A 12,709-nucleotide genomic window follows, 5' to 3' on the forward strand; every position below is an offset into this window, starting at 1 on the left:
CATATGAACATACAAGTATGTTTATGGACTCATGTAGATATATACAGATGGATAGATAAATGAAGAGACAAATAGCTAGTGATAGAGAAGGAAAGCGATGTAAAGACAAATAATGGATCGAGAAACAATTTGAAAAGGGCATTTATCTATTCATTTTTTTTTCTAACATTGGGTAATTTCAGTTACCTTATCTATGCAGTTAAGCATAAAGATCTGATCATGTATGGGAGCAGTCATGAACCCACGAATGTTGGAAACTCTGATTACAATGGCCGGGGCACAAACTTTAGGTATATTTGCTCTTCATATCCTGTTTTACTTGATATAAATTGTATCGCCTGAGTGAAACGATTCTGATCCGCCGAATATTGCAAGATCCAAAATTAATGAGAGTAATTGTGATACTTGAGATGCATGGGCATATTTCCGCTAGAAAATATCTGAAATGAAATGGTTCTGCCTTACATACTTTCATTATGGTTATCATGGCCAGAACTTATGAAGAGACATATCCGTGTATGGGAGTGGTTGAGATATTGAATTGAATGCTACTTAATGATGATGATAATCATGAAAATAATAATGATAATACGGAAATTTTTTTTTTCGCACAACTGATGTGCCAAATAGCAAAATATACGGAGACGGACTTGCCGGCTGAGAGTCGTTTAGGACCGTACGCAACTCCAGTTAATAGTTATTTCCCCGTGCGCACATCTCAATGAGGACAGCTATAGTATTATGTATATAGCTTCTGATGTTACTTCAAACAAGTCACAATACTTGTTAGAGCGTTGGAAGATGGAATCAATATGGGAATCATCATTAAGTTCTCATCTGCACTGACAGATGTTTCTGCAATGATGCTTTACATTTATTCTCTTTTGTTTCACCTAGAAGCCTCTAGTTACAGATAGCAGCAGTTTATATATTTAATATTTCAGGTGACATTTCAAACTATGTTTGTTTGCACACTATTTCACTATTTCTAAATGATGAGCTTCCTGTATCTGTAGTGTAATTGGCAGTTCATAAAATCGCCTGTTACTCATGCCCAAAGTCACTCATACAGGGTAATGTGGGTGGCTGATTGTAACTTCACAACTGTAAGTGTTTGAAATCACATGTTATTTAGATTATATATATATATATATATATATATATATATATATATATATATATATATATATATATATATATATATAACAATCTTTTAGGATATGTAATACAAATGAATGGTAATAGAATTTTCGTTTAATTAATAAATAGTCATCAAATGTATATTCAAGTTTGTTTCATTTAAGCATAGGTAGGAGCAGGATTGTAAGCAGGGGCGGGCGTGTAAACAGGGGCGGGCTTGTAAGCAGGGGTGGGCTTGTAAGCAGGGGAGGGCTTGTAGGCAGGAGCAGGCTTGTACTCGGGGTACTGGGCTTCACCCTCGTAGCTGACCTCAGCCACGTAGCCAGAGTCGCCGTTGACAGTGTAGGCGACCTTCTGCAGACGACCGTCAGGAAGGAGAACGTAGTAAGAACCCTGAGTATCGTAACCATCGCGAGCTTCTTGGTGACCGAAGTCGTTTCCGGAGTAATCGTCCTTCACGGCATAATTGAAGTCATACTTGGCAGGAGCCTAAAGAAAAGTGAAATTAATATGTATCAGATATGAACATTGGTAACGATTTGTATCTTGATGAAATATATGTCTAAAATTATCGGTATAGGAATGTTTTTCTTACGTCGTAGGTTGCAGGAGGAGTATATCCGTAGGAAAGCTGTGAAGGAACAGCCAAAGTTACGGCCACAAGGGCGAGAGCGAGGATGGTCTGAAATTAGGCATAAATTTTAAAGTTTTGAAAATAATTGCTAATGTAATATAGTACATGCACCCACACACTTACATACATAATATATTTGACTTTGGGCGGTAAACATTATGCATTATGAAAAGGATAAGGGATTCTCACCTTAGTGAACATGATGGTGAAGATAGATCGAGTGTGATACTCAGAACATCGAGCTGTTGGCTTTTATACTCGTAACAGAAAAAGACACGCCCTACGCCCCTCCCTTTCCCTCCTGTAACCAACCTTTACCTTGGTAGAGGAAGACGTAAGTACTTTCCGTTGTTCGAAATGAGAATGATAGTCTTTGTCGAATCTATCTAATCCGTGTGTGATTTTGATTTCACCTTATTTTCTGATTCTCTCTCTCTCTCTCTCTCTCTCACACACACAAAATGAAGATATATAAAGATAATTTGTGATAAAGAGATAGACGGAGCGTCTTTTTAAGCAGCAATTATTCCTGTTTATTGTCGTTTCTTTTCTTTACAGTTAGAAATGACACAGCAAACTCATATTGTCTCCACAACATAACATATAAGGTGTTAATATCAGACTGCGACAAGCAGCGCAGTGGCCTTTGATGAGCAAGGAAGACTGCAAAATTTAAGTGTATCTTTTCACAAAGATTTTTATGATTATTCTCCTTTTTGTAGTAGCACTTTTTTTATTTTTTGTTCCTAAATTAGCTTGCAGGTTAATGATCACAAAGGATGTTCAAGGTTAAAATACAAGAGAATATTACAATTAGTTTTGAACCATCAAAATTTCCTCCCACCGTACGATGTCTTATCTCTTAACACAAATTACAGTTGCAGCAAAATGCTATGGTTTTATAATGTTAATCAAATGTTTATTTGATTTAAAATGCATTGCCTGAATGGAGCGATTCTGATCCGCTGAATATTGCTATATCCAAAATTGATAAGAGTAATTGTGATACTTGAGAAGCATGGTCATATTTCCAATTACAAAATATCTTAAATGAGATGGTTCTGCCTTACATACTTTCATTAAAGTTGTCATGGACAGTACTTATGAAGAGAATTCACGGCAATGACTTACCAATGACACATCAGTGTATGGGAGTGGGGTGGTTAAGATACTGAAATGATAATGTTGATAATGGTGATACTACAAATAAAATTTCGTATAGCTGATGTGTGTCGGACAGAGCCAAACGGCAAAACACATGCGGAGACGAACTTGCCGGCAGGTCGTTCAGGACTTGCAATGATGAGTTTTACATTTTTTTTCGGTTTTGCTTTCACTAAGAAGCCTCTATTCACACGTAGCAGCAACTTATATGTTTAAGATTTCGATAGACATTTTAGACTGTTTGTCTGCACACTATTTCACTATTTCTAATGATGAGCTCCCTGTATTTGCAATGTTATTTTCAGTTTATAAAATCGCCCATTCCTCATGCCTAAATTCACTTATACGGGGCGATGTAGGAAGCTGATTATAACTTCACAATTGTAATGATTTGAAATGGCGTGTTTAGATTACACACACACACACACACATATATATATGTAAATATAACCTTGCAATCTATCAGGATAGGTAATAACAACGTATTGTGTTAAATTTTCGTTTAATTAATAAATAGTCATCAAATGTATATTCAAGTTTGTTTCATTTAAGCATAGGCAAGGGGTACCGAGGTTCACCATCGTAGTGTGTTTGTGCGTGCGTGTGTGTGTGCGCGCACACACACACACATGTACATATATATGTAGATATGTATATACAACACACACACACGCACACATACACACACACACATACACACACATACAGACACACATCTGTGTGTGTGTTTGTGTATTTTACTTCAGAAGTATACCCAATACGGTCGGTAAGGCCATACTGAATAGGTTCAACCGTGTCGTAAAGGCTTAATAGTATCTTCCCGAGTAAATTATTTCCCCTTCCCCTTCCCGCAAACATAAACCTGACCAGTAGGTGCTAGAAATGTCGGCTGTTTTTCCTCCTAAACATGAATTACCTGCTCAAGAAGAATGCAATGACGTGAAGAGTAGCCTTGCATATTGCTTTTACAAAGGACATGTTATATAGGTTCAATCATGCTATGAGGATATATTAATAGCGTCCCGACTAAATTCCCCCTCCCCTAACACGATACACCTCAATTAGGAGAGGATTTTTTCCTACTGGGGAATAATAAGGTCTGCTGCTGATAGTAATATGTAAATAGATAAACTAATTGATGAGTTCATATTCTGGTAATTGCGTAAGCACACACACATACACATCTCAATTACACTTCTGAGAATGGTACTTCCATAGAATGCATGTACATACCTACACTTATATACACTCTCAGGCACATAGGAGCACGAATACTGTCCACTCATAACACCGTTATGAGACAAAAATATGACCTACCCTGGCATTATTTTCTGAATGGCTTACCATTTTCTAGGAAATCTCTTTATACATGTACTTCTTCACCCGTGTTCGTAGTCGTTCCTTCTGTTAAGGATGATTAAATGTCATGTAGAATCTAAACATCTAACCCTAATCCGTGCCCAATACCCAACGTGTAATAATTAGATCTAGTTGAGTTGAGCCACGCAGCCAGAGTCGCCGTTGGTAGTGTAGGTGAGTTGTCGACAGCGTTGCTGAAGTCGTACTTAGAATTAGTTTGCGAGTTAAACAATAAGAAATTCTAAATTAAGCTTTCACTAAGCAGATATAAGTACAAAAATCCTTAGAAAGTAAGCTATTGCTTACATCATAGGATGCCGGAGAGTAATCGTAAGAAGGCTGTGAAGGAGCACACAAGTGCGAGAGCGACGGCGGTCTGAAATAGGGAAAAATATTAAATATACAATGGATACAGTATATTATGTATGAATGAATATAATACATAATGTATAACATGATATATACAAATACATACATACTTATATAAACACATCTGTGTGTGTGAACGTATGCATATGCTTATATAATATTCTCACTTAGACTCGATTCCTACCTTGGAAAACATGTTGAAAATAGACAGATCGACTGAGATGCATCAGACGTCGAGCCGTTGCCTTTTATACAGCGTGACTCTCGTAAACTCTCCTCAGCCACTCCATTTTCCACTGTCCAACCGACCTCTCACCTTGGCGACGGCGAAAGTGAGTAGCATACCTTAATTACCGATGAATGAAGTGTGAGTTCGTATGCCGTTCCCTGAGATATTTATTTCCTATTGTTTCCTTATTGTATAAGGTTGGCTAGAATTGACAAATAAAACTGGATTTCGGCAACACCACAGGGTAGGTATACCGAAAAGATCAATAAAATATAGATGGTAAAAAGTGGAAGAATTGCTAAGTTTGAAATCGGTTTGAACTCCGACACATACTTTTAATTCATCAAGAACGTTAGTAGGTTGATCTGTATGTATTATGATAAATTGAACACACACACAAATACACGCACAAACACAATTATGGATAAATGAAAATAACAAATATATCTTTTTCACATGTTAGATGTGACATCCACTAATTCGAGATTGCACCAGTTAAGGAAAGAGTCATTTAGACCCATAAAAGAGCCAAGTACACATTAAGGTGAGTATATATATACAGACATATAGAGTAACGATGTATCATCATATTACGGAAAGTATATCTTGCTGAACAGCCGAGGGTAAGGGGTTGCATAAACAAGTACAATGTGCTCCCAAATAAGAAAAAGGGAAAAAAGTTTTGCTTATAAGAATAGCCATGTTACAGGGAAAGTGATGCACGAATATCGACAATTCGCAAATTTCTTGTTTGTTGTTCCTTCTACAATATATCTGATTCATCTGTTGAATATATATTGAATATAGCTGATTTATGTATCTATGAAGCTGATTTATCTATTGACTGAATGAACAAACAGTCTTTAAAAGATAAAGAAAGCATGATTTTCTAATGTATTTCTACATATCACAGAGCCAATAAAAACGACCAGTTGAATTTATTGAATAGCTTTGGCTTATTGGATATAGTTGATGAAAACAGGCAGTTCTGCAATAGGCTTATTTGGCATCAAGAAGCATGTCAAATAATTTGATTCCGTCCCGAATATATCAGATTTCACAGACACACACACATACAAACACACGCGCGTGCGCCCGCACTACCTTCAACTTACTATTCTGAAGGATAAAATATAGAAACGACTTTTGATAGGCTTCGTTTAATAAATATTCCTTGTAAATATTGGTTTAATTTAGGCGTATGTAGGTTCAGGCTTGTAGGCAGGGGCTGGCTTGTAAGCGGGGGCGGGGTTGTAGGCAGGAGCAGGCTTGTAGGCAGGAGCAGGCTTGTACTCGGGGTACTGGGCTTCACCCTCGTAGCTGACCTCAGCCACGTAACCAGAGTCGCCATTGACAGTGTAGGCGACCTTCTGCAGACGACCGTCGGGAAGGAGGACGTAGTAAGATCCCTGGGTGTCGTATCCGTCACGGGCCTCTTGGTGACCAAAGTCGTTGCCGGAGTAGTCGTCCTTCACGGCGTAGTTGAAGTCGTACTTAGCGGGAGCCTAATGAAAATCGAATTAATATGTGTCGAATAGAACCAATAATATACAGTTCATTTATAGGATAAGAAACCAAGTTCTTAATTTATAGCAATTGAGCTTACATCATAGGTTGCCGGAGGAGCATATCCATAGGAAGGCTGTGAAGGAGCAGCCAGAGTGACGGCTACAAGGGCGAGAGCGATGACGGCCTGAAACATGAACTCAATAATTAACTGTTTTATCTATCAGTCTATCTATACATGCATATAGATATACATGTGTGTATATGTATATATAAAGATGTTTAGACATGTATAACCAAATGGGAAAAAAGCATCAACAAACTCCTGCATTTTGACAAAACGACTATGATAAAGATCTTTTACCCTAGTGAACATGATGAAGAGGATGGATCAAATGTGATGTTTCGAACTAGGCTCAGGTGCCTTTTATACTCCGTGTCCCTCACAGACACGCCCCTTAGTCCCTCCCTCTCCCTCTGTTACCTACCTTAACCTTGGTATGGGTGAAGGTAAGGAGTTGATGAGTTGAGGTGTGATTGAGGTTGATTTGGACAAAATTCGTTTGATGAAGTAAAATCGTGCCGGTCATTTTTTTTTTTACACTGAGAAGTAGAGATTAGAAAGGAAATGTTTATGCCTATGGTAAATAAGTCCATAACTATAAATGGACACACACACGCAAACACAAGCACAAACACACACACACACAAACACATATATATTTGTGTGTGTGTGTTGTGTGTGTAGATTTACATATATATATATATATATATATACACATATATACTGTATATGTATGTGTGCATGGATGCATGTGTGTATGTGAGTGAAATGAACTACATACATAATGAGTGGGTAGACTAATCCTAAAAGTGTAGCCATTAAAATCGGCAGAAACGATTGAATGTGTAGTGGGTAAGGTTAATACATACATTAATGTACATGCTGTGTACACACGGATACGCAAACACACGTAGATATATGTATAAATATATGTATTGATATGCACCCAAATTGTATATATATGTATATATATACATATATGAAAATACATACCCACACACTCACACGCGTACACACGCATATGTGTAATATGTAATACATACATATATATTCACATATATATATGCACACACATACATATATATATGTGTGTGTGTGCGCGCGCGCCCACATATATGTATATATATATATTTATATATATATGTATGGATATGCATACATACACCCAAATATGTATATATATGTACACACACATTCACACACACACACACACACACACACACACACACACACACACACACACACACATATATATATATATATATATATATATATATATATAATATGTGTATATAAACACACATGTATATATATATACATACATACATGTATGTGTGTGTATGCATACACATATATGTATATATATGTATATTCATACAGCGCACACACACACAAAAGACATAGATACATGCATATACATACATACACAGGCATATGAACATAAGCGTGTGTTTATGGACCTATGTAGATGTATACAGATAGATAAATGAAAAGAGACAAATAGCCAAAGACAGAGGAGGAGAGGGAGGTATAATAGCACGAGAAAGAATTTGACAAAGGCATTTATCTATTTCTAACATAGGGTAATTTCAGTTGCCTTATCTATGCATTTAAGCTTAAGGATCTGATCACGTATGGGTGCAACCACGAATCCTTGAATGTTGGAAACTCTGATTACAATTGCCGGGGCACAGACTTCAGATATATTTGCTCTTCATGTCCTGTTTTACTTTATCGCCTGGGTGAAACGATTCTGATCCCCCGAATATTGCAAAATCCAAAATTAATAAGAGTAACTGTGATACTTGAGGAGCATGGGCATATTTCCAACTACAAAATATCTCAAATGAAATTATGGTTATCATGGCCAGAACTTATGAAGAGATTTCGTGGCAGACTTACCGATGGCATACCCGTGTATGGGATTAGGGTGGTTGAGATATTAAGTTGAATGCTACTTAATGATGATGATAATCATGATAATAATAATAATGATAATACGAACAAGAAGTTTTCGCATAACTGATGTGTCCAAGAGTGCCAAATGGCAAAATATACGGAGACGAGCTTACCTGTGGAAAGTCGTTTTGGACAGTACGCAACACAAGTTAATGGTTATTTCCTCGTGTGCACATCTCACTGAGAACAGCTATAGTATTATGTATAAACAGCCTCTGAAGTTACTTCAAACAACTCCAATATTTGTTAGAGCGTTGGGAGATGAATTCAATATGGGAATCATCACGTTCTCATTCGTACATATAGATGTTTCTGCGATGATCGATTTTACATTTTTTCTCTTTTACTTTCACTTACAAGCCTCTAGTTACAGATAGCAGCAGTTTATATATCTAAAATTTCAGAAATTTTAAACTATATTTATTTGCACACTATTTCACTATTTCTAAATGATTAAGCTTCCTGTATTTGCAGCATAATTGGCAGTTCATAAAATCGCCTGTTAATCGTACCCAAAGTCACTCATACAGAGTAATGTGGGTGGCTGATTATAACTTCACAAATGTAAGTATTTGAAATCACTTGCTATTTAGATTATATATATATATATATATATATATATATATATATATATATATATATATATATATATATATATATATAACAATCTTTTAGGATAGGTAATACAAATGAATGGTAATAGAATTTTCGTTTTATTAATAAATAGTCATCAAATGTATATTCAAGTTTGTTTCATTTAAGCATAGGTAGGAGCAGGATTGTAAGCAGGGGCGGGCTTGTAAGCAGGGGTGGGCTTGTAAGCAGGGGCGGGCTTGTAAGCAGGGGCGGGCTTGTAAGCAGGGGCGGGCTTGTAGGCAGGAGCAGGCTTGTACTCGGGGTACTGAGCTTCACCCTCGTAGCTCACCTCAGCAACGTAGCCAGAGTCGCCGTTGACAGTGTAGGCGACCTTCTGCAGACGACCGTCGGGAAGGAGAACGTAGTAAGAACCCTGAGTATCGTAACCGTCGCGAGCTTCCTGGTGACCGAAGTCGTTTCCGGAGTAGTCGTCCTTCACTGCATAGTTGAAGTCGTACTTGGCTGGACCCTAAAGAAGAGTGAAAATAATATGCATCAGACATGAACATTGGGAACGATTTGTATCTTGATGAAATATATGTATAGAGTTATCGGTATAGGAAAGTTTTTCTTACGTCGTAGGTTGCAGGAGGAGCATAACCGTAGGAAGGCTGTGAAGGAGCAGCCAAAGTTACGGCCACAAGGGCGAGAGCGAGGGCGGTCTGAAATTAGGCATAAATTTTAAAGTGTTGAAAATAATTACTAATGTAATATAGTACATGCACCCGCACACATACATACATGTGTGTGTATGTGTGTCAACTAATATATTTGCCTTTGGGCGGTAAACATTATGCATTATGAAAAGGATAAGGGATTCTCACCTTAGTGAACATGATGGTGAAGGTAGATCGAGTGTGATACTCAGAACATTGAGCAGTTGGCTTTTATACTCGTGACAGAAAAAGACACGCCCTCCGCCCCTCCCTTTCCCTCCAGTAACCAACCTTTACCTTGGTAGGGGAAGACGTAAGTAGTTTCCGTTGTTCGAAATGAGAATGATAGTCTTTATCGAATCTATTGAATCCGTGTGTGATTTTGATTTCACCCTATTTTATGAATCTCTCTCTCTCTCACATATACATGCATGTGTGTAAATATAAAGATGAAGCTATATAAAGAACAATAACAATATTGAAGTTAATAGTGCTTTCACAAAGACCATTGTGATTATCCTCTTGTAGTAGCACTTTTTATATTTTTCGTTCCTAAATCAGCATACCGGTTAATGTTCAACGTCAAAATACAAGAAAATCTTGTATATTATATATATATATATATATATATATATATATATATATATATATATATATATATATATATAATATATATATATATATATATATATTATATAAAACACGCAGACACGAGCGCACGCACGCACACACACACACACACACACACACACACACACACACACACACACACACACACACACACACACACACACACACCACACACATACACACATACACACACCTATATAGTTACATGCATATGGACATACGAGCGTGTTAATATTCTATGTATATAGATAATGATAGAAAAATGAAAAGATAGACAGATAACCCAAAATGAGAAGGAGAGGGAGGTAAAAGGACATATAATGGAACAAGAAATGATTTGACAAGGACCGTCATTTTTTTATTTATTATTTTTTTTTCTAACATTATGTTATTTCAGTTGCCTTATCTATGCAGTTAAGCTTAAACATCTAATCACGTATGGGAGCAGCCATGAACCCATGAATCTTGGAAACTCTGATTACAATGGCCAGGGTGCAGACTTGAAGTATATTTGATATGCATGTCCTTTTTTTGCATCGCCTAGGTTAAACGATTCTGATCCACTGAATATTGCTAGATCCAAACTTAATAAGACTAATTGTAATACCTGAGAATTATGGACATATTTCCAACTACAAAATATCTAAAATTAGATGGTTCTGCCTTTCATACATTCATTATGGTATCATGGCCAGAACTTATGAAGAGAATTCGCGGCAATGCCTTATGAGAGTAGTATGGGAGTAGGGTGGTCGAGATATTGAATTTAATCTTACTTAATGATGATGACAATCATGATGATAATAATAATACTAACAATGAGTTTTCGCATAACTGATGTGTGTATGGGAGCAGGGTGATTGAGGTACTGAATTTAATGCTGTTTAATGATGCTGATAATAATGATAATACTAACAAGGGACTTTCGCATAACTGATGTATGCCAAATGGCATAATATACGCGGAGGACGAACTTGCCGGCGTTTAGGACCGTACGGAACTCAAGTTCATGGTTGTTTTTTCGTTGCACATCCCATTGAGGGTAGCTATAGTATTCTTTATATAGCTAATGTTATAAACAGCTCTTGAAGTTACTTCAAACAGCTCACAATATTTGTTAGTGGTGGAAGATGGAATCGATGTAGGAATCATCATCAAGTTTTCATCTGTACGCACAGATGTTTCTGCAATGATGAGTTTTACATTTTTTTCGCTTTGCTTTCACTTAGAAGCCTATAGTTACAGATAGCAGCAATTTATATATCTAAGATTTCAGAAGACATTTCAAATTATGTTTGTCTGCGCACTATTTCACTATTTCTAAATTATGAGTTTCCTGTTATTGCAGTGTCATTGGCAGTTCATAAAACTGCCTGTTACTCTTGCTTAAATTCACTCATACGGGGCGATGTAGAAGGCTGAATATAACTTTACAACTGTATTTGACTTGTTTTATATATATATATATATATATATATATATATATATATGTATATACATATATATATATATGTATGTATGTAAATGTAACCTAGCAGTCTTTTAGGATAGGCAACAAAAATGAATGATGATAGAATTTTTGTTTAATTAATAAATAGTCATCCAGTGTATACTCAACATTGTTTCATTTAAGCATAAGCAGGAGCAGAGTTGTAAACAGGGGCGGAGTTGTAAACAGGGGCGGGCTTGTAAGCGGGGGTGGGCTTGTATGCTGGGGCGGGCTTGTACTCGGGGTACTGAGCTTCACCCTCGTAGCTGACCTCAGCCACGTAGCCAGAGTCGCCGTTGACAGTGAAGGCGACCTTCTGCAGACGACCGTCGGGAAGGAGAACGTAGTAAGAACCCTGAGTATCGTAACCGTCGCGAGCTTCCTGGTGACCGAAGTCGTTTCCGGAGTAGTCATCCTTAACGGCATAGTTGAAGTCGTACTTGGCAGGAGCCTAAAGAAAAATGAAATTAATACGTATCAAATATGAACATTAACAACGTTTTGTATCTTCATGAGATATATGTATACAGTTATTAGTATAGGAATCTTACGTCGTAGGTTGCAGGAGGAGCATATCCGTTGGAAGGCTGTGAAGGAGCAGCTAAAGTTACGGCCACAAGGGCGAGAGCGAGGACGGTCTGAAATTAGGCATAAACTTTAAAGTTTTGAAAATACAAATGTGATATAGAACATGCAACTGCACACACACAAGCACACTACATGTATAGTATGTGTGTAAACTAATATATTTGACTTGGGCGGTAAACATTATGGAGTATGAAAGGTAAGGTTTCACAGTGAACTGATGGTGAAGTAGACGAGTGTAATACTAGAACAGACCGTGGTTTATATCCGGCAGCCTGACCCCCGAAAT

At 37.1% G+C, this 12,709-nt stretch overlaps 2 protein-coding genes across 6 annotated transcripts in view; both read right to left on the bottom strand.

The window, feature by feature from the left end:
• Window positions 1-1,239: 1,239 nt before the first annotated feature.
• On the bottom strand, window positions 1,240-9,925 carry LOC119595868 (cuticle protein 7-like). 5 transcript variants are annotated; one of them, XM_037945089.1, is made up of 3 exons: window positions 9,885-9,908; window positions 1,736-1,822; window positions 1,240-1,629 (listed from the first exon to the last, which is right to left on the bottom strand). In XM_037945089.1, the coding sequence occupies exons 1-3, from the start codon at window positions 9,894-9,896 to the stop codon at window positions 1,300-1,302; spliced, it is 429 nt and encodes a 142-aa protein (XP_037801017.1). In that variant the 5' UTR covers window positions 9,897-9,908; the 3' UTR covers window positions 1,240-1,299. The 5 variants fall into 5 exon arrangements, with proteins under 5 accessions (XP_037801017.1, XP_037801008.1, XP_037801026.1 ...); XM_037945080.1 differs by lacking the exon at window positions 9,885-9,908 and adding an exon at window positions 1,964-2,012; XM_037945098.1 differs by lacking the exons at window positions 1,240-1,629; window positions 1,736-1,822 and adding exons at window positions 6,040-6,400; window positions 6,502-6,588 and having other exon boundaries at window positions 9,885-9,899.
• Window positions 9,926-11,974: 2,049 nt separating this feature from the next.
• LOC119595928 (cuticle protein 7-like) overlaps window positions 11,975-12,709 on the bottom strand; it is a 12,169-nt gene continuing 11,434 nt past the window's right edge. Inside the window, exons 2-3 of the mRNA XM_037945109.1 lie at window positions 12,387-12,473; window positions 11,975-12,286 (exon numbers count right to left, since the gene is read on the bottom strand). Of these exons, the coding sequence (XP_037801037.1) occupies window positions 11,975-12,286; window positions 12,387-12,473 (399 nt within the window). The remainder of the gene's footprint in view (window positions 12,287-12,386; window positions 12,474-12,709) is intronic.

Source organism: Penaeus monodon, chromosome 3 (assembly GCF_015228065.2).
Source record: "Penaeus monodon isolate SGIC_2016 chromosome 3, NSTDA_Pmon_1, whole genome shotgun sequence".
NCBI lineage: Eukaryota > Metazoa > Arthropoda > Malacostraca > Decapoda > Penaeidae > Penaeus > Penaeus monodon.

What these genes read in the sequence shown, in the direction of transcription:
- LOC119595868 (XM_037945073.1), bottom strand. An exon ending in CTCCTCCTGCAACCTACGAC is followed by an intron (nt 9,530 to 9,635) that starts GTAAGAAAAACT and finishes ACTCTTCTTTAG; the next exon opens with GGTCCAGCCAAGTACGACTT.